General features: G+C 46.9%; 1 protein-coding gene across 3 annotated transcripts in view; it reads right to left on the reverse strand.

Annotated features, from left to right (window-relative positions):
* The window catches only part of UBE2J1 (ubiquitin conjugating enzyme E2 J1), a 68013-nt gene extending 49671 nt beyond the window's left edge, over positions 1-18342 (reverse strand). Inside the window, exons 1-2 of one of the 3 annotated variants that reach the window (XM_063916975.1) lie at positions 18185-18342; positions 5329-5402 (exon numbers count right to left, since the gene is read on the reverse strand). In XM_063916975.1, coding sequence (XP_063773045.1) covers positions 5329-5402; positions 18185-18194 — 84 coding nt within the window. In that variant the 5' untranslated portion in view covers positions 18195-18342. The other 2 variants (XM_063916974.1, XM_063916976.1) reach the window with 2 other exon arrangements.
* Positions 18343-22124: the final 3782 nt, after the last annotated feature.

Raw genomic sequence — 22124 nt, forward strand, 5'->3', positions numbered from 1 at the left:
AAGCCAATTATCTTTGCAAAAAAAGATAGGCAAGGCAGAGATTTGAACTTTTATGGAGCTTAAACATAGGCCCATGTCCACTCCTGCCTGTAATAATTGTAAGAAACGACCAAGTTTGAAATCCGCTGCAGGATATTGTTGCCCTTACACCAGGAGACAAATCTCTTCCATATACGATGGTAACGTCTCGACGTGACCACCTTCCTGGCCTGGATCATGGTTGTAATTAACCCTGTCTGGGATCTAGAATTTCCCTTTTAACTGCCATGCCATTAAACGAAGCCGAACAGGCCTTATCGAAGAAGATCCTCCCGTAGTGGCAGAGGCCAGGGGCCTCCTATTGACATGGTAAGGTGGTTTGCATACCAAGCCCTCTGTGGCCAATCAGAATTGCCTGAACTCTCTCCTGACATTCTTTTCAGAACACTGGGAAGCAATGGAACTGGAGGAAACAGATATACCGACTGGTAAATCCACGGTGTCGTCAGTGCGTTCACTGTTGTCGCCTGAGGGTCCCGTGTTCTGGAACAAGAACACTGAAGCTTCTTGTAGAGACGAAAGGCCACCAGATCTATCTATGGACAACCCCACTGGTCTGTTATCTGTAGGAACACCTGTGGCTGGATACCCCACTCCCCTAGGTGTAGGTCGAGTCAGCATAGGAAGTTCGCTTCCCAGTTGTCTACTCTCAGAATGAATATGGGCGATAGCGCCCTACATTCCCTTTCGTCCAGAGGATTATCCTGGAAACCTCTCGGATGCATGCCCTGCTTTTTGTTCCTTCCTGCCGTTGGATTTACACACCACTGCCAAGGCTTTGTCCGACTGAACTTGTATGGCCTGATCCTGAGGCAGGAGACAGGCCTGAAGGAGAGCAATGTGTACATTGCTCCGAAGTCTGGGATATCTATTAGAAGAATAGCTTCTTAGCCTGACCATCCCTGAAATTGTAGCCCCTTGGGTTACTGCTCCCCAACAGAATTCAGACTTGAACTGCAACACGTTGACCTTCCACCAGGTGGGAGGCCTGTAACCCCCACAGGAGGGAAAACCTTGTTTGCAGTGAGAGGCGTATGATTTGGTGCAGCAATAAGTGTGAACCTGACCATTTGATGAGAAGATCCAGCTGGAAAATCTGCGCTTGGAATCTTCCGTACCGATTTTTCTCATAGGAGGCCGCCATCTTTTCCAGTAAGCGTATGCAAAGATGTGCAGAGATCCGGTTCGGCTTCAATACCGAGCGGACCCTTGTCTGAAGTGATTCCTTGTCCATGGGCAGGAATACTTACTTTGATGAGGTGGCCATATCAGCATGTGGAGATAAACATCCTTGATATCCAGGGATGCTAGGAATTCTCCCTCTTCTAGACTTGAGATCACTGCTCACAGAGATTCCTTCTGGAATTTGAAAACACTCAGATATGGGTTTAGCAATTGAGATTAAATGTTGGCCTCACCGAACTGTCCAGTTACGGTACCACAACAGGCTGGAGTAGTATCCCCGGTTTTCTAGATGAGGCGGCACTGGAACTATAACCTAGGTCTGACACAGGTTTAGTATAGCCTCTTATAATGTCTTCGGAGTTTCTTTGGAACTGGTAAGCCTGACTTGACAAAACTGTGCAGTGGAGTGAACACAAACAGTCTCATATTCCTGGGTAAACAGATCTCTTTAGCAGAAAAAACAAGTGAGAGAAAGGGAATAGGTGCGCTCGTTAACAGCCAATCAACCCATACTGTGTCTGGGAGGATACTCTCAACCTCCACCACCAACTAGTACATACACAACAAATGACATATACAGGTTAGGGCGCTTTAGGGAAGTACATAAATATAAAATCGATAATTCACCGTTTTATCCTGTTTCCACTACTGCAACTGCAGTTTTTCCTCATGTGCATGTAAGGAAAAAATGGGAAAGATATCCATATGGTGAAGCACAATTTAATAACAAAAATTCATAAACAAATCAATCACAGTAAAAACTCCAGACATTTAGATGTTAAGTGCAAATGCATATATAGCAATGACAGATCCTTAAGGGGCTGCAAACTTAATGATTACCGGCTGGGTAATAGGGCTGTTAACGAACAGTCCTTAAAGCGCATGAGTCTCTGAAGATGGAATACCCGGGTTTAGTCAGCCACCCGCACCAATACCCTGTTCTCCAGTTTTCAATGTTGTCTGCCAACTCCCGTCTCCCCAAACGACCCAGGGATCCTGGCAGGAGCTTTGCCAATATGGCTGAAATATTTTAGACAGGTTCCTACCCTGAGATCCCTCAGCAGCGGAGGGACAATAGTCATGCAGAAGTTCCTGTGGGAGCAGAGCTGGTACTCTGTTCCTGTGCAACAGGTCTGCGTGCTTCCCCTCTAGAGTCTCTTGCTGCGAATTAGGCACCCCTGGCTCTGCCCTTAAATTCTGTATTCCGAAGGATCACAGCGATGGTCCCGGGTAAGCGCTTCTGGCAGGCGTACCAGCGGACGGTAGGTACTTTGACTTATTAGCAGTGCTCTGTGAGATCCACTTATCTAATTTGCCTCCGAATACGATCTCACCTGTAACAGGTAAACCTTCCACATGTACTCAGTGTCCACTAACCACTGACGCAACCACAAGGCTCTGCTAAAGAGACTGCCGTAGTAGTAGCTCAGCATTTATAATGCTTATATTTCCGGCAGGCGAAGCCCTAGATTGCCTCGCATAGGAAGTTTGCAAACTCCTGTGTATGCAGCATAAGCACCACAATGACATATTGGTGATGCTTCCCCCTTAAACACTGTTAAAGGTTATCGGCCCATATACAAATGGCCTGCATAATCCAGCAGCCTACAGAGTAAATATACATCAAGGGTTTTTGGGTTTTTTTGGTTAGCAGGTTCTCTTAGAGCAGGCATGTCCAAACTGCAGCCCTCCTGCTGTTGTGAAACTACATATCCCGGCATGCCCCGACACAGTTTTGCCGTCAGAGAATGCTAAAGCTGTGTCAGGGCATGCTGGGATGTGTAGTTTCACAACAGCTGGATGGCCGCAGTTTGGACATGGAAATAACCCCTTGAACCGGTAGTACTGTTTATTTAGACAGTAATGATATCGAGGTATCCACTGTAAGGAGATTTCCCAGAACTTTCCATCCTCAGTAGGGCATGGGAAGGTCTGAAAGAATCAGTTAACTCCTTAATGGAGATTTTCCTGTAGAGAATTATATTTAACACATCTCTGGCATCAACTCATATGTTTAGGGGAGGACAGTGGATAACACACACCTCTGGGATTAGTAACAGACTTTAAAAACTCCTTGTTTAACAGCAGCTAGTTAGTATACATGTCAGACATTATATTATTTGAAGACAACAGGCACTCAGAGCCATGTGTATTTCCCCCTCCCACTGCTGCCTTGTCTATCCTCTGTAGGCTAGACAACATTGTTTCACTTATAAGGTGGGAACACCACACCATCTAGGAGAAAAACCAGTCTGAGCTAGATTTATCCAATTTTGTCACCCAGCAAGGGTGGGGGAGAAACCTGGAGTGATATGCCGACCACCATGCTGACAGGGAGACATCCAGACAGAGGTACAAGCAAGTCTGCCCAGTCCAGTATGTGTGGAGAAAGACCCAGAGAGGAGGGACCAGCACACCAGCCTTAAACTCAGTAAGAATGTTAAGGTTCCTACAGCGGCTCTCCCCTTAATAATAACTCCTGTACCAAGTGTAGGTTGTCAGAGTATCCCTGAGGAGCAGGCAATCTGCTGCAGTGCTGCATGCAGAGAAATGGCGCCAGGAAGCCTGTGGTCCTGCTCTGAGATAGCACCACCCCCTGCAATGGAGCCAGAGCTATAGTAATCTGTATACTGGCAAAAGTCTCCCAATAGAGTGTGAAATGAGGCCCCAACACCTATTTCCACAGCGTTGCCAGTCTGCCCGGGGGGGGGGGGGCTATGGGATCACCCCAGGGGGAGTCCATGTGCCCGTTCCGCGTCCGAGCCGCACAAAGAACCAGGGGGCTCCCCGCTAGTGGAATCCTACCCCCTGGCAGCACTCACCACTTTTCTGATCTTCAGGCTCTGTACTGGGGGCGTGCATCCTCTCCTGAGGGCACATTTTTCTAAACTGAGCTGTGGGTGAGGGCATAGAGGGGAGGAGCCAGCACACCCTGTTTGAAGAAATTTAAAGCGCACCGGCTCCTTTGGACCCCATCTATACCCATCGTACTAAGTGTCCCCAGTATCCCTTATGGATGATAGAGAAAAGTTAATATTAAATAAAATGCTAGCACAGAGAACAACTACATCGGTATATGATTTTAGAAAACAATTTTATCAATCATTAACCAGTGGAGGAAGCACATGACAATCTGAACTACGCAAAAGGATTTGCGTTTTGCAATAAAATAAATTTGGTAAATATCAGGTCTCATCCTATACTTTAACCACTTAACGGACAATTTTTCTCCAAAAAAACTCTCAGAAATTGTCTGGGGGTTTTTTATGAGTGATTAGGTGAAGTTCATGTATTTAACATTGGAAACATTGCGACTTTAGTTTTAACAGCCCAAGCAGCCGCCAGGTACACGGGGGGGGTTTAATTTACACTTCATCTACAATGCAGCCGCTGTGTGGGGGGCCCTGCCGTGCTGACCGATCAGCAAGGATCAGCAGCATAGCAAACACTGGGGGGAGGGAGTCAGAGGGACCTTTCCGATACTTCCGAGAGCAGAAGCAGAGGGATATTTCTCTTTTTCACATTTTATTTTTTCCTGCAACTGTAAACAATGTGTAACTGGCATAGTCGCGTCTGCTGCGACTATGCCAGGCAGCTAATGGGTCGGGGGGTGGGGGTCACAGAATTGCCACATGTCCCTTCTCACTCTCCTGGACAGCTTACGCCATATCTAAAGCTAGGTACACACTATACAATTATTGGGACGATTTGGAAATAATCAGGTAATCGATTTGTTCTATTGTGTAGTCTGTAGGTTATAATTGTTTCAGCAATAAAATGGTGAAAAAAAAAAAAAAGTCTACAAACACTCTCCTTCAATTATCGAATCAGACAGACTTGCCAGGAGAGTAGTAGTTGACTCTTGGCATTTACACTTTTGTGCAAAGCCTCTTTTGAAGAGTCTCCAATATCTCTGGAGAGGGGAGAGTAGACATGCTAACTGAAGTGTAGAGGATGGATCCCCGAGGTAAACTGGTGCAAATTCTGCAAGATTCATTGTAATATACATCCACTGTGTGAAGGGGACACATGTTGTTTTAGATTTAAGTACAAGTATACTTTATTTACCAGTACAGTTCAGTAACAATATTGCACATACTATACCTCTAGAGGCTGAGCATGGTAGTGATCAGTTGCGTCCTTCAATTCTGCAGCTTCCTTCATCAGTCGTTTAACCGCTGAGGGGAAGAAAAAAAAAAAAACACATCAAAATATATACAATTTATCCTTGAGAATAAAATAAACACTGTAACACAAAAGCACATACACACATGAAGATTGGTTGATGAAACGTGATAAACTCTCGGAAAAACTATTTTTGACAGATTAGAGCATAAACCCAAGGTTATGCAGAAGGTGTCTGTTATCACCCGAGTTATGAAACGATGATTTAGGTCATTGAGTGACACTCCGCATAACCGCTCTATCATTCTGCACACATCAGGTTGGGTTTGAATCAATGGTCACATATTGGCATTCTGAAACATAGCACACCATTAAGCAGAACTTCCAAAGATCATTGTAATAGTTAACATGGTATTAAAAGATATACGAGAGAAGAAAATACACACACGCAAATATCAAGCGTATGTTTAAGAACACCCCAATTTTTCCAGTTTCTATTGACATTTAAGCAACTGAAGATCAGTGAATAACCTGAAATGGTACAAAGGTAAGCGGTTAACTGCTAAGGCAGTGATTTTCCACATTTTTACACTCACTGCCACTGAACTAGATGCTAACATTGGCAAAGTACACTTTTTTGTTTTGTTTAAAGGAGAGGTTTTATCATTATAACCCAGTAGTGGCGACAGCTCCTTACAGCACAGGATCTGTGTGAGACGACAGGCAGGCCTGAGGCAGCAATTGAATGGGAAGATCAGATTGGCCACAATGTGTCCTGTAGTACCCACTCATTGCCTATAGAGAGTAACTGCATTCCATGCGAAGAAAGCAAAGTAAGCTAAAAGTGTAGTGTTCACGTTAGGCAGTTTTAGCAGGGCGCCGCGCCCGATTTTTAGAGGGCAAAATGTGCTCTGCCACCCCAGCTAACACAGCCTGCCCAGTGCCTGATGCCGCTGTGTGAATAGATGCCGTGCACATGGCATCTATCCACATTCAAGTGAGAGCTCGGGGGAAGCCCAGCACCTACCCTACGAGTGACACGACGGGCTGAGCACCTAATTGTGATGCCAGCGGGGCAGTGTCCCTCCCAGGCTGGCCACGCCCCCCTTTACATGTGTGCGTGAAGTGCCCCCGCAGTACTGGTGCCCTGCCCTGAAAAAATCCTGGTTGGAACCCTACAAGTGTAACACACTTGTGAGGACTTCTACAACAGTGTTGGGAAAAATTCTTGAACAAAATTTGATATCCATTGTAAAAACAATGACACAAGTGAGATCGGCAGTTACATCTACAAAAGATGGGCTACAAATGTATCAAGCAAATGATTCTATGTGGGTGATTAAATTGTTTTTTAGGCAGCGCTAATTAATGGGTGCCAACAGAGCCTACTGAGAAGGTGCACAAAATGAGCAAAAGGTATGTGGTTTGGGCACCCTAACCAGTACTTTAGATCGGATTAGCTGGTTTACGCAGCTAAACCCAGTGGTTTTGGGAGCAACAAGCGAGACAGTTATTGGGCATTCAAAATAATCTAATTGCTCCATCGGGCCGCCATTTATTATTGCCGCCCAAAAAACAAATGAATTGCCACCTGGGAGGTATTTCAATTGTTTTGTGGGCGCCCACTGGAGCAATTAGATTGTTTCATCCTTGGGGTTAGCCACGCAAAGATGCTAAACAAACTCGGGTTAGGGTACTGAAACTCCTTTTTTGTTTTTTTACACAGACGAATGGGGATGCAAAATCCGCAGGCCAGGAACTACCCTAAATGCTGCATATTGTTGCACTTACAATTGTGAGTAAATGAACCGAGCCCTACAGGGATTATTCAGGATTGTTAGCAAACCAAAAAAAGCACACTAATGGGCAAAACGAAGTTGTACTGCAGGTGGGGTAGATGTAACATGTGCAGAGATTAAGATTTGTTTGGGCTATATTGTTTCTGTGCATAGTAAATACTGGATGCTTTATTTTTACACTGCAATTTAGATTTCAGTTTGCACCTCACCCAAATATAACTCTCTCTGCACATGTTATATCTACCCCACATGCAGTGCAACATGGTTTTGCCCAATAGTGTGTTTTATTGGTTTGCTAACAAACCAGAATAAGGCCCTATATACACTAAACATTAAATCATTTCATCATAAAATACTCTTCAATTATGTCCTTTATCAAACTGTAAACTGGCAAAGATTTTGGAAGGAATGACAAAGACAACAATGAAAACTAGTAACTTACCAATGGCATTCAAGAAAAACAATAGGGGTATGTTACATATAAGATGTGAAAATGGACTCAAATGCAATAAAAAAAATTGCTTTTTCATGCTTTACAATCTATTGTACTGGCAGTTAACGCACTACAAAATAAAACTCCATAAGGAACACTTCTATATACACACCATCTGTGTCACCCCTGTCTGTCTGCCCCTCCCCTTTAGAATGTAAGCTCTCACGAGTAGGGCCCTCTTCCCTCATGTGCTTATCCTTTTCTTACTTTTATAACCCTCAACTGCCCAAATCCTGCAGTTTTCGGCCACCTTGATACTTATCTCAGTGTCGTCTACTGATGTAGTTATGCTTAGTTACCCTTACTTGTCCTATATTGTCTTCAACTGTAAGTCACTGTTTTCCTGTTTTGATTATGTACTCTGTAATTGGGTGCTGCGGAACTCTTGTGGCGCCATATAAAGGATAAAATAATAATAATAAAAGCAACAGTACAAAGAAGAATCATCGCAAAACCAAGGCAATGGATTTTTTATAATAAAACTACACAGTGTTCAAGCTACAGAGAGTTTAATCTTGCTAGATCTCATATAAAATGTAATTTGGATATTACTAGACTGAAGATTTTGCTTTCAGATGCCTCTTTTTTTTGCTTAATGTTTCCATAATTTATTATATATGGAAAGAACGTCAGGGATTCCTCCAGACCAGAGGTGGTGTATAACAGATTTGCCTTAGAACAGCGTGGTGTCACTTTTGGGCTAGCCCTCTCTTCTGCTCAGCCTCCAGTCTGCCCTGCAGCCACCTCCTCTGAGGAATCCGCAGGTATGATTGGAGTCAGAGGCTTGGGGTAGCCATGGACAGTGGAGAGGAGCACTTTGGCGATGAAGGTAAGGCAAGAGAGTCATTAGAGGAAGCTCTGTATTAGCATATAATGGCATCTATGATCATATGAAGGGGCATGACTGAAAATGCTTGGAGGCTAGTATACAAAAGGACAAGACTGAGGGGGCTCTGTGTGGCATATTACCAGTTAGGGGCATTACTAGGCTGTACAGTCGGGAGGCATTTTTAGGTTGAATCCAATTCGGTAGAAATATACACACCGATTACAGTTTGTAAAATCTATATAAATCTCCAAAGCATTTCCTGAGATCGACATGCACAACTGGAGTGGGTGCACTTGCCTGCAACTTCCACACCAAATGTTCCCCAGCAGAGCCGGCCCTAGCCAATTTGATGCCCTAGGCAAAATTTTGTCTGGTGCCCCATAGCACCGCCGCTAGTTCTGCACCTGACCCAGCAACACTCGGGCAGTGGGGACCACCGGGAGTTTACCCTGTGGGCCACTTCAACCCTGCATAATGCCACACAGTAATGCCCATAATACATATAATTCCACACAGTCATGCACCTTACACATGTACCCAGCATTAGTAATGCCCATAATACACATAATTCCACACAGTAATGCACCTTACACATATACCCCACATTAGTATTGCTAATAATACACATAATTCCACACAATAATGCACCATACACATATGCCCCACATTAGTATTGCCAATAATACACATAATTCCACACAATAATGCACCATACACATATGCCCCACATTAGTAATGCACATAATGCCCATAATACCACACACAGTAATGCACCATACACATATGCCCCATACACATATGCCCCACATTAGTAATGCACATAATACACATAATGCCACACAGTAATGCGCCGTACACATATGCCCCACATTAGTAATGCTAGTAGCTTTTTTTTATAAAACTTTTGACTGCATTTTGTGAGAAGGGGGTGGCAGGATGGGTGGGTGCATGCTTGCGCCCGCACCCGTTAAAGGGTCACCCATAGAAGGGATGTGACCTCACAGGGTATGTCCTTTGCAAGGCTTATCCTTTATTTTCACTTGCTCATTGGAAACATAGCAGCAATAATAAGATTTTACTTACCGATAAATCTATTTCTCGTAGTCCGTAGTGGATGCTGGGGACTCCGTCAGGACCATGGGGATTAGCGGCTCCGCAGGAGACAGGGCACAAAAATAAAGCTTTAGGATCAGGTGGTGTGCACTGGCTCCTCCCCCTATGACCCTCCTCCAAGCCTCAGTTAGGATACTGTGCCCGGACGAGCGTACACAATAAGGAAGGATTTTGAATCCCGGGTAAGACTCATACCAGCCACACCAATCACACCGTACAACTTGTGATCTGAACCCAGTTAACAGTATGACAAACGTAGGAGCCTCTGAACAGACGGCTCACAACAATAACAACCCGATTTTTTTGTAACAATAACTATGTACAAGTATTGCAGACAATCCGCACTTGGGATGGGCGCCCAGCATCCACTACGGACTACGAGAAATAGATTTATCGGTAAGTAAAATCTTATTTTCTCTGACGTCCTAGTGGATGCTGGGGACTCCGTCAGGACCATGGGGATTATACCAAAGCTCCCAAACGGGCGGGAGAGTGCGGATGACTCTGCAGCACCGAATGAGAGAACTCCAGGTCCTCTTTAGCCAGGGTATCAAATTTGTAGAATTTTACAAACGTGTTCTCCCCCGACCACGTAGCTGCTCGGCAGAGTTGTAATGCCGAGACCCCTCGGGCAGCCGCCAAGGATGAGCCCACCTTCCTTGTGGAATGGGCCTTGACAGATTTAGGCTGTGGCAGGCCTGCCACAGAATGTGCAAGTTGAATTGTGCTACAAATCTAACGAGCAATCGTCTGCTTAGAAGCAGGAGCACCCAGCTTGTTGGGTGCATACAGTATAAACAGCGAGTCAGATTTTCTGACTCCAGCCATCCTTGAAATATATATTTTCAATGCCCTGACAACGTCCAGCAACTTGGAATCCTCCAAATCGCTAGTAGCCGCAGGCACCACAATAGGCTGGTTCAGGTGAAACGCTGACACCACCTTAGGCAGAAACTGGAGGACGCGTCCGCAGTTCTGCCCTGTCCGAATGGAAAATCAGATATGGGCTTCTATACGATAAAGCCGCCAATTCTGACACTCTCCTGGCTGAAGCCAGGGCCAGTAGCATGGCTACTTTCCATGTAAGATATTTCAAATCCACCGATTTGAGTGGCTCAAACCAATGGGATTTGAGAAAATCCAAAACTACATTAAGGTCCCACGGAGCCACTGGGGGCACAACCGGGGGCTGTATATGTAGTACTCCTTTTACAAAAGTCTGGACTTCAGGAACTGAAGCCAATTCTTTCTGGAAGAAAATCGACAGGGCCGAAATTTGAACCTTAATGGACCCCAATTTGAGGCCAATAGACAATCCTGTTTGCAGGAAATGTAGAAATCGACCCAATTGAAATTCCTCCGTGGGGGCCTTCCTGGCCTCACACCACGCAACATATTTTCTCCAAATGCGGTGATAATGTTGTGCAGTCACCTCCTTCCTGGCTTTGACCAGTGTAGGAATGACCTCTTCCGGAATGCCTTTTTCCCTTAGAATTCGGCGTTCAACCGCCATGCCGTCAAACGCAGCCGCGGTAAGTCTTGGAATAGACACGGTCCCTGCTGAAGCAGGTCCCGTCTTAGAGGTAGAGGCCACGGATCTTCCGTGAGCATCTCCTGAAGTTCCGGGTACAAAGTTCTTCTTGGCCAATCCGGAGCCACGAGTATCGTTCTTACTCCCCTTTGCCGTATAATTCTCAGTACTTTTGGTATGAGAGGCAGAGGAGGAAACACATACACTGACTGGAACACCCACGGTGTTACCAGAGCGTCCACAGCTATTGCCTGAGGGTCTCTTGACCTGGCGCAATACCTGTCCAGTTTTTTGTTGAGGCGAGACGCCATCATATCCACCTTTGGTTTTTCCCAACGGTTCACAATCATGTGGAAGACTTCTGGATGAAGTCCCCACTCTCCCGGGTGTAGATCGTGTCTGCTGAGGAAGTCTGCTTCCCAGTTGTCCACTCCCGGAATGAACACTGCTGACAGTGCTATCACATGATCTTCCGCCCAGCGAAGAATCCTTGCAGCTTCTGCCATTGCTCTCCTGCTTCTTGTGCCGCCCTGTCTGTTTACGTGGGCGACTGCCGTGATGTTGTCCGACTGGATCAACACCGGCTGACCCTGAAGCAGGGGTTTTGCCAGGCTTAGAGCATTATAAATTGCCCTTAGCTCCAGTATATTTATGTGTAGAAAAGTCTCCAGACTTGATCACACTCCCTGGAAATTTTTTCCCTGTGTGACTGCTCCCCAGCCTCTCAGGCTGGCCTCCGTGGTCACCAGCATCCAATCCTGAATGCCGAATCTGCGGCCCTCTAGAAGATGAGCACTCTGTAACCACCACAGGAGAGACACCCTTGTCCTTGGAGATAGGGTTATCCGCTGATGCATCTGAAGATGCGATCCGGACCATTTGTCCAGCAGATCCCACTGAAAAGTTCTTGCGTGGAATCTGCCGAATGGAATCGCTTCGTAAGAAGCCACCATTTTTCCCAGGACCCTTGTGCAATGATGCACTGACACTTTTCCTGGTTTTAGGAGGTTCCTGACTAGCTCGGATAACTCCCTGGCTTTCTTCTCCGGGAGAAACACCTTTTTCTGGACTGTGTCCAGAATCATCCCTAGGAACAGCAGACGTGTCGTCGGAAACAGCTGCGGTTTTGGAATATTTAGAATCCACCCGTGCTGTCGTAGAACTACTTGAGATAGTGCTACTCCGACCTCCAACTGTTCTCTGGACCTTGCCCTTATCAGGAGATCGTCCATTTTCTTTGAAGAAGAATCATCATTTCGGCCATTACCTTGGTAAGGACCCGGGGTGCCGTGGACAATCCAACCGGCAGCGTCTGAAACTGATAGTGACAGTTCTGTACCACGAACCTGAGGTACCCTTGGTGAGAAGGGCAAATTGGGACATGGAGGTAAGCATCTGTCCCGGGACACCATATAGTCCCCTTTTTCCTGGTTCGCTATCACTGCTCTGAGTGACTCCATCTTGATTTGAACCTTTTTATGTAAGTGTTCAAATATTTCAGATTTAGAATAGGTCTCACCGAGCCGTCTGGCTTCAGTACCACAATATAGTGTGGAATAATACCCCTTTCCTTGTTGTAGGAGGGGTACTTTGATTATCACCTGCTGGGAATACAGCTTGTGAATTGTTTCCACTACTGCCTCCCTGTCGGAGGGAGACGTTGGTAAAGCAGACTTCAGGAACCTGCGAGGGGGAGACGTCTCGAACTTCCAATCTGTACCCCTGGGATACTACTTGTAGGATCCAGGGGTCCACTTGCGAGTGAGCCCACTGCGTGCTGAAACTCTTGAGACGACCCCCCACCGCACCTGAGTCCGCTTGTACGGCCCCAGCGTCATGCTGAGGACTTGGCAGAAGCGGTGGAGGGCTTCTGTTCTTGGGAATGGGCTGCCTGCTGCAGTCTTCTTCCCTTTCCTCTATCCCATGGCAGATATGACTGGCCTTTTGACCGCTTGCCCTTATGGGGACGAAAGGACTGAGGCTGAAAAGACGTTGTCTTTTTCTCCTTTATACGGCAATACTTCCATGTGCCGTTTGGAATCTGCATCACCTGACCACGGTCGTGTCCATAAACAACTTCTGGCAGATATGGACATCGCACTTACTCTTGATGCCAGAGTGCAAATATCCCTCTGTGCATCTCGCATATATAGAAATGCATCCTTTAAATGCTCTATAGTCAAGGGTATCAATATTTTCAGTCAGGGAATCCGACCAAGCCACCCCAGCGCTGCACATCCAGGCTGAGGCGATCGCTGGTCGCAGTATAACACCAGTATGTGTGTATATACTTTTTAGGATATTTTCCAGCCTCCTATCAGCTGGCTCCTTGAGGGCGGCCCTATCTGGAGACGGTACCGCCACTTGTTTTGATAAGCGTGTGAGCGCCTTATCCACCCTAAGGGGTGTTTCCCAACGCGCCCTAACTTCTGGCGGGAAAGGGTATACCGCCAATAATTTTCTATCGGGGGAAACCCACGCATCATCACACACTTCATTTAATTTATCTGATTCAGGAAAAACTACAGGTAGTTTTTTCACACTCCACAAAATACCCTTTTTTGTGGTACTTGTAGTATCAGAAATATGTAACACCTCCTTCATTGCCCTTAACAAGTAACGTGTGGCCCTAAAAGAAAAATACGTTTGTTTCTTCACCGTCGACACTGGAGTCAGTGTCCGTGTCTGTGTCGACCGACTGAGGTAAAAAGACGTTTTAACGCCCCTGACGGTGTTTGAGACGCCTGGACAGGTACTAATTGGTTTGCCGGCCGTCTCATGTCGTCAACCGACCTTGCAGCGTGTTGACATTATCACGTAATTCCTTAAATAAGCCATCCATTCCGGTGTCGACTCCCTAGAGAGTGACATCACCATTACAGGCAATTGCTCCGCCTCCTCACCAACATCGTCCTCATACATGTCGACACACACGTACCGACACACAGCACACACACAGGGAATGCTCTGATAGAGGACAGGACCCCACTAGCCCTTTGGAGAGACAGAGGGAGAGTTTGCCAGCACACACCAAAACGCTATAATTATACAGGGACAACCTTTATATAAGTGTTTTTCCCTTATAGCATCTTAATATATATAATCATATCGCCAAATAAGTGCCCCCCCTCTCTGTTTTAACCCTGTTTCTGTAGTGCAGTGCAGGGGAGAGCCCGGGAGCCTTCCCACCAGCATTTCTGTGAGGGAAAATGGCGCTGTGTGCTGAGGAGAATAGGCCCCGCCCCCTTTTCGGCGGGCTTCTTCTCCCGTTTTTCTGAGACCTGGCAGGGGTTAAATACATCCATATAGCCCCAGGGGCTATATGTGATGTATCTTTTAGCCAGTATAGGTATTTCATTGCTGCCCAGGGCGCCCCCCACAGCGCCCTGCACCCTCAGTGACCGCTGGTGTGAAGTGTGTGACAACAATGGCGCACAGCTGCAGTGCTGTGCGCTACCTCATGAAGACTGAAAAGTCTTCTGCCGCCGGTTTCTGGACCTCTTCACTTTTCGGCATCTGCAAGGGGGTCGGCGGCGCGGCTCCGGGACCGGACTCCATGGCTGGGCCTGTGTTCGATCCCTCTGGAGCTAATGGTGTCCAGTAGCCTAAGAAGCCAATCCATCCTGCACGCAGGTGAGTTCACTTCTTCTCCCCTAAGTCCCTCGTTGCAGTGAGCCTGTTGCCAGCAGGACTCACTGTAAAATAAAAAACCTAAAAACTTTTTCTAAGCAGCTCTTTAGGAGAGCCACCTAGATTGCACCCTGCTCGGACGGGCACAAAAACCTAACTAAGGCTTGGAGGAGGGTCATAGGGGGAGGAGCCAGTGCACACCACCTGATCCTAAAGCTTTATTTTTGTGCCCTGTCTCCTGCGGAGCCGCTAATCCCCATGGTCCTGACGGAGTCCCCAGCATCCACTAGGACGTCAGAGAAATCTAGATACTGCCACACTTGCTGGTTATACAAAAAGACCAGTATCAAACATGTAGCAACTATCCATTCTCTTCACTGCTCAGTGTGTTTGCTGGTGTCTGTTACTCACGGCAACTGCATGCCCTTTATTTTATACTGTGGGCATGATATGCTCTGCCTTCCAGTCTGATGTGTCCGAAAGTCACGCTGCATTGATGTTTCATGTAGAAATACTGACCACGTATGGCAGGGGAATTTTACGGCATGGACTGACTAGGAAATATAGTGTGGGGAGAACACTGCCAATGTTATGTCCCTGCAGACACCTGGAGTTTGCACAGGGATAAGGGACACACACAGGATGGCAGGGTCCCCCTCCCCCATGTGCACAAGCAGTATAGGTGATGTCAGATTTATGTGGAGCAGTCTTCCAAAATACACACGTGGTATCATAAGGAGCCATCCAGTAATCTTATATAGTCAGTGAAAATGTCACATGTCCAGTAATTGCAGTTACTCACAAGTCAGGGGCATTCAACATGTCATAGGGAGTTTAATGAACTTTAAGGGACAGTGTGCATTCTATTTGACAAATGTAAACAGCAGTGTATAAAAGTACTGATTGAATACATTTGGAACGTAACAGTTAGTTTGCAGACTGTCCCTCCCAGCATGAGATACTGCAGGGACATGCTTGGATACCCCTAGCATGCTTGGATGCCCTAGGCAAATGCCTAGCCTGCCTATAGCTAAGGCCGGCTCTGGTCCCCAGACAGTGAGGGACAGAGTAAAGGGATGAGCCATAGCCACCAGTAAATGACATGCCACTACAACCTCCAATTTGGGCTAACTTGGTTAGCCCACTCGCCCACTTTCCCAAACCAAGGTATGACTGCAGTAAGCAATGATGCACAGTGTGAATGTTTGAATACATTCTACATGTATTATGGGGCAAGGTGATACTGGGTGGCAGATACTAATATTGGGGTCAGCTGAATTAAACCCTTTGGAAATAACTCGAAAGGGAAGGTGAAAAGCAATCTAGATAACAAGATGGTAACATAATGACCCTCCTATCGGTTATCTTAATGTTCAAAAAAAGTATTTGAGTATCAGATTACCACATTGTAAATAACAATGGGTTACTGTAATATGCATAGGCTACAATAACTGAGAAGAGGGAGAAAAAAAAACAGCAGTATAGAGGCAATGCTATTGAGGCACATTATTCAATTTGAAACTGAACTACATCGACAAGAAAAGTTCTACTTAAAAAAAAAGTATACTAATACGTATTTTAAAGTTTACTTGGATTTTTGTATTAAAACTGTAATGTCCGGTCGCCCAAATCTCCCTAACTTTTGGAGTGGCCCACTCAAAAAGGTACTAGTTGAATACCCTTTGTTCAGATATTGTAAAGCATTATACATTATATAGAGACTCCATGTGTCTGTCATACATTATGGAAAAATTAAGTATTTAAGGCAAAATCCTCAGTCTGAATATTATATAAAAAGACCAAGTATACGGTACAGTACACAAACACTTGAATATCAGAAAATAGCCTTTGATAATAGAGACGGGACAATATAAATAAAGCATTAATAATCTACCAGAGTATCCTGCTGTTATTTTTCCCACAGAACAGGTGATAGGCCAGTAGGCCAAAAACACTTCATACTAGATATGACCTTGCTCTTCCATAGTTTTCTACAGAATAGTCCTCATTTTGAAAATGCTTAAAAAACCAGTAACATTTTACAGAAGCAGATTAGTGAGGACCGGAAAACATACTGTGGTTACATGGGAAGCACTGGCACTGAAAGCCACAATATTATACAAGCCAATCAGAGGAAGCCACATAAAGGGTGATGGGCACATGCAAACATGTTTATTTACTCGGTGCACACGTCCAACCAGTAAAATACGCCCAGTGAAAATGAAACCTATGACATTAATGTCTCATATCTTAACTTAGCTCTCAATCCCTTTAGCTGCTCCAATGCAACTATATATTAACTTAAAATTATAGCTGTATCCCCCCAAAAAAGCTACAAAGGAAATGGTGTGACCTGAGAAAGGGACAGGCCATGCAAACTGTACAACTCATCACATCTGTCACTAAAGAACCACAATGCCCAGACTCAGCCTGGAAACCCCCCTCCGCCTCTATGGGGCAAACCAGGTCTGCCAGACTGACCCCCAGCATGGGCATTACACAGGCTGACACACTCACTGACAGACACACACTTCAATAAAGAATGACAGAGAGCAGCAAGCTGACACCGCGGCAGAGGAGCCCCCTGGGGTTACCCTACACACACAGCCATAGCACTAAGGGGCACAACCACCTAATCACCCGGTCACAGCACGCATCACACCCGCTCCCCTGTTACCCGGGCTCTTCAGGTTGTAGCGACCCTCCATGTCTGTCTGACAGCGGCCTCCTGTGTCCTGCTGTGCTACCGGAGTACGCCCCCCGCGTCACGCCGCATCGCCCCGCCACGTCACGGTACGGTGAGAGAGGAGTGGGCGGGATGGCATGGGTCACATGATGGAGCACATGGCTAGCTACCGGTTGGTTGGCAGGTCACAGTCAGTTGGCAGCGCTGTGCTGCTGTGCGATATGTGTGTGTGAGCCTGGTGTATGGCCATACTTGCCTACCTGCCCCTCTCCATGAGGGAGAAAATGCTCTGTTCCTGGACTTTCCTGGTAATGTATGATTGCCATCACCTGTGGTGAAACACCTTTCTTATCAATTAGCTAGCTCACCACAGGTGATGGCAATCATACATTACCAGGAAAGTCCAGGAACAGAGCATTTTCTCCCTCATGGAGAGGGGCAGGTAGGCAAGTATGTGTATGGCACAGTGATGACGCCACACCGGGGCTGGCTGGCAACTTTTAGCCGGTGGGGCAAATGCTTTTCTACCAGCTAAAAGTATATTACCGCCGTGGTGATGCAGTGCAGGGAACTCTGTTGTACAGTATGCACTGCACAAACAGTATTAACTATTGATTTTGTGTGTGTATGTATAGGGGATTATATACATACACTCTCCAAGCTCCAGCACTCACTGACAACAGCAGAATACTGTATCCAGTGCACTCCTCAACATCAGGCCATGGGCTGCGTGTTACATAACCTCTAAACATACCTCCCAACATGGCCCTCTCCAGGAGGGACACAATGCTCTGTTTCTGGACTTTTCTCTTAATTTATGATTGCCGGCACCTTTAGTGAACAGGGTAATGGATAAGAAAGGTGTTGCAGCACAGTTGCAGCAATCATATTTCTCTAACGTCCTAGTGGATGCTGGGGACTCCGTCAGGACCATGCTGGGGACTCCGTCAGGACCATGGGGATTAGCGGCTCCGCAGGAGACAGGGCACAAAAATAAAGCTTTAGGATCAGGTGGTGTGCACTGGCTCCTCCCCCTATGACCCTCCTCCAAGCCTCAGTTAGGTTTTTGTGCCCGTCCGAGCAGGGTGCAATCTAGGTGGCTCTCCTAAAGAGCTGCTTAGAAAAAGTTTTTAGGTTTTTTATTTTCAGTGAGTCCTGCTGGCAACAGGCTCACTGCATCGAGGGACTTAGGGGAGAGAAGTGAACTCACCTGCGTGCAGGATGGATTGGCTTCTTAGGCTACTGGACACCATTAGCTCCAGAGGGAGTCGGAACACAGGTCTCACCCTGGGGTTCGTCCCGGAGCCGCGCCGCCGACCCCCCTTGCAGATGCCGAAGATGGAAGAGGTCCAGAAGCAGGCGGCAGAAGACTTTTCAGTCTTCCTGAGGTAGCGCACAGCACTGCAGCTGTGCGCCATTGTTGTCAGCACACTTCACACAGCGGTCACGGAGGGTGCAGGGCGCTGGGGGGGCGCCCTGGGCAGCAATGTATAATACCTTTTCTCTATCGTCCTAAGTGGATGCTGGGGTTCCTGAAAGGACCATGGGGAATAGCGGCTCCGCAGGAGACAGGGCACAAAAGTAAAGCTTTTACAGGTCAGGTGGTGTGTACTGGCTCCTCCCCCCATGACCCTCCTCCAGACTCCAGTTAGATTTTTGTGCCCGGCCGAGAAGGGTGCAATTCTAGGTGGCTCTCATAAAGAGCTGCTTAGAGAGTTTAGCTTAGGTTTTTTATTTTACAGTGATTCCTGCTGGCAACAGGATCACTGCAACGAGGGACAGAGGGGAGAAGAAGTGAACTCACCTGCGTGCAGGATGGATTGGCTTCTTGGCTACTGGACATGAAGCTCCAGAGGGACGATCACAGGTACAGCCTGGATGGTCACCGGAGCCACGCCGCCGGCCCCCTCACAGATGCTGAAGCAAGAAGAGGTCCAGAATCGGCGGCTGAAGACTCCTGCAGTCTTCTTAAGGTAGCGCACAGCACTGCAGCTGTGCGCCATTTTCCTCTCAGCACACTTCACACGGCAGTCACTGAGGGTGCAGGGCGCTGGGGGGGGGGCGCCCTGGGAGGCAAATGAATACCTATAAAGGCTAAAAATACCTCACATATAGCCCCAGAGGCTATATGGAGATATTTACCCCTGCCTAAATGTACTAAATAGCGGGAGACGAGCCCGCCGAAAAAGGGGCGGGGCCTATCTCCTCAGCACACGGCGCCATTTTCTGTCACAGCTCCGCTGGTCAGGAAGGCTCCCAGGTCTCTCCCCTGCACTGCACTACAGAAACAGGGTATAACAGAGAGGGGGGGCAAAATAAATGGCAATATATTAATATAAAAGCAGCTATAAGGGAGCACTTAATCATAAGGCTATCCCTGTCATATATAGCGTTTTTTGGTGTGTGCTGGCAGACTCTCCCTCTGTCTCCCCAAAGGGCTAGTGGGTCCTGTCTTCGTATAGAGCATTCCCTGTGTGTCTGCTGTGTGTCGGTACGTGTGTGTCGACATGTATGAGGACGTTATTGGTGTGGAGGCGGAGCAATTGCCAAATATGAGGATGTCACCTCCTAGGGGGTCGACACCAGAATGGATGCCTTTATTTGTGGAATTACGGGATAGCGTCAACTCGCTTAAGCAGTCGTTTGCCGACATGAGGCGGCCGGACACTCAATTAGTGCCTGTCCAGGCGCCTCAAACACCGTCAGGGGCTGTAAAACGTCCCTTGCCTCAGTCGGTCGACACAGACCCAGACACAGGCACTGATTCCGGTGGTGAAGGTGACGAATCAACCGTATTTTCCAGTAGGGCCACACGTTATATGATTTTGGCAATAAAGGAGATGTTACATTTAGCTGATACTACAGGTACCACTAAACAGGGTATTATGTGGGGTGTGAAAAAACTACCAGTAGTTTTTACCGAATCAGAAGAATTAAATGACGTGTGTGATGAAGCGTGGGGTGCCCCGATAAAAAACTGCTAATTTCAAAGAAGTTATTGGCTTTATACCCTTTCCCGCCAGAGGTTAGGGAGCGCTGGGAAACACCTCCTAGGGTGGACAAAGCGCTAACACGCTTATCAAAACAAGTGGCGTTACCCTCTCCTGAGACGGCCGCACTTAAAGATCCATCAGATAGGAGGATGGAAAATATCCAAAAAGGTATATACACACATGCAGGTGTTATACTACGACCAGCTATTGCGACTGCCTAGATGTGCAGTGCTGGGGTAGTTTGGTCAGAGTCCCTGATCGAAAATATTGATACCCTGGACAGGGACAATATTTTACTGTCGTTAGAACAAATAAAGGATGCATTTCTTTATATGCGTGATGCACAGAGAGATATCTGCACACTGGCATCACGGGTAAGTGCTATGTCCATTTCGGCCAGGAGAGCTTTATGGACACGACAGTGGACAGGCGATGCGTAGAGGAGTTATTTGGGGTCGGTCTATCGGATTTGGTGGCCACGGCTACGGCCGGGAAATCCACCTTTCTACCTCAAGTCACTCCCCAACAGAAAAAGGCACCGACTTTTCAACCGCAGCCCTTTCGTTCCTTTAAAAATAAGAGAGCAAAGGGCTATTCATATCTGCCACGAGGCAGAGGACGAGGGAAGAGACAGCAACAGGCAGCTCCTTCCCAGGAACAGAAGCCCTCCCCGGCTTCTACAAAAGCCTCAGCATGACGCTGGGGCTTCGCAAGCGGACTCGGGGGCGGTAGGCGGTCGTCTCAAGAATTACAGCGCGCAGTGGGCTCACTCGCAGGTAAATCCCTGGATCCTGCAGATAATATCTCAGGGGTACAGGTTGAAATTAGAGACAGAGCCACCTCGCCGTTTCCTGAAGTCTGCTTTACCAACGTCCCCCTCAGAAAGGGAGACGGTTTTGGAAGCCATTCACAAGCTGTATTCTCAGCAGGTGATAGTCAAGGTACCTCTTCTACAACAAGGGAAGGGGTATTATTCCACTCTTTTTGTGGTACCGAAGCCGGATGGCTCGGTAAGGCCTATTCTAAATCTGAAGTCCTTGAACCTGTACATAAAGAAGTTCAAGTTCAAGATGGAGTCACTCAGAGCAGTGATAGCGAACCTGGAAGAAGGGGACTTTATGGTATCCTTGGACATCAAGGATGCGTATCTCCACGTTCCAATTACCCCTCACACCAGGGGTACCTCAGGTTCGTTGTACAAAACTGTCACTATCAGTTTCAGACGCTGCCGTTTGGTTTGTCCACGGCACTTCGGGTCTTTACAAAGGTAATGGCCGAGATAATATTTCTTCTTCGAAGAAAAGGCGTATTAATTATCCCATACTTGGACGATCTCCTAATAAGGGCAAGGTCCAGAGAACAGCTAGAGATGGGTTTAGCACTATCTCAAGAGGTGCTAAAGCAGCACGGATGGATTCTGAATATTCCAAAATCCCAATTAATGCCGACAACTCGTCTGCTGTTCCTGGGGATGATTCTGGACACAGTTCAGAAAAAGGTTTTTCTTCCCGAAGAAAAAGCCAAGGAGTTATCTGACCTGGTCAGGAACCTCCTAAAACCAGGAAAGGTGTCTGTACATCAATGCACAAGAGTCCTGGGAAAAAATGGTAGCTTCTTACGAAGCAATCCCTTTCGGCAGATTCCATGCAAAGGGATCTGTTGGACAAATGGTCAGGGTCGCATCTTCAGATGCACCTGCGG

The sequence above is a fragment of the Pseudophryne corroboree genome, chromosome 4 (assembly GCF_028390025.1).
Source record: "Pseudophryne corroboree isolate aPseCor3 chromosome 4, aPseCor3.hap2, whole genome shotgun sequence".
In the NCBI taxonomy this organism is placed as follows: domain Eukaryota; kingdom Metazoa; phylum Chordata; class Amphibia; order Anura; family Myobatrachidae; genus Pseudophryne; species Pseudophryne corroboree.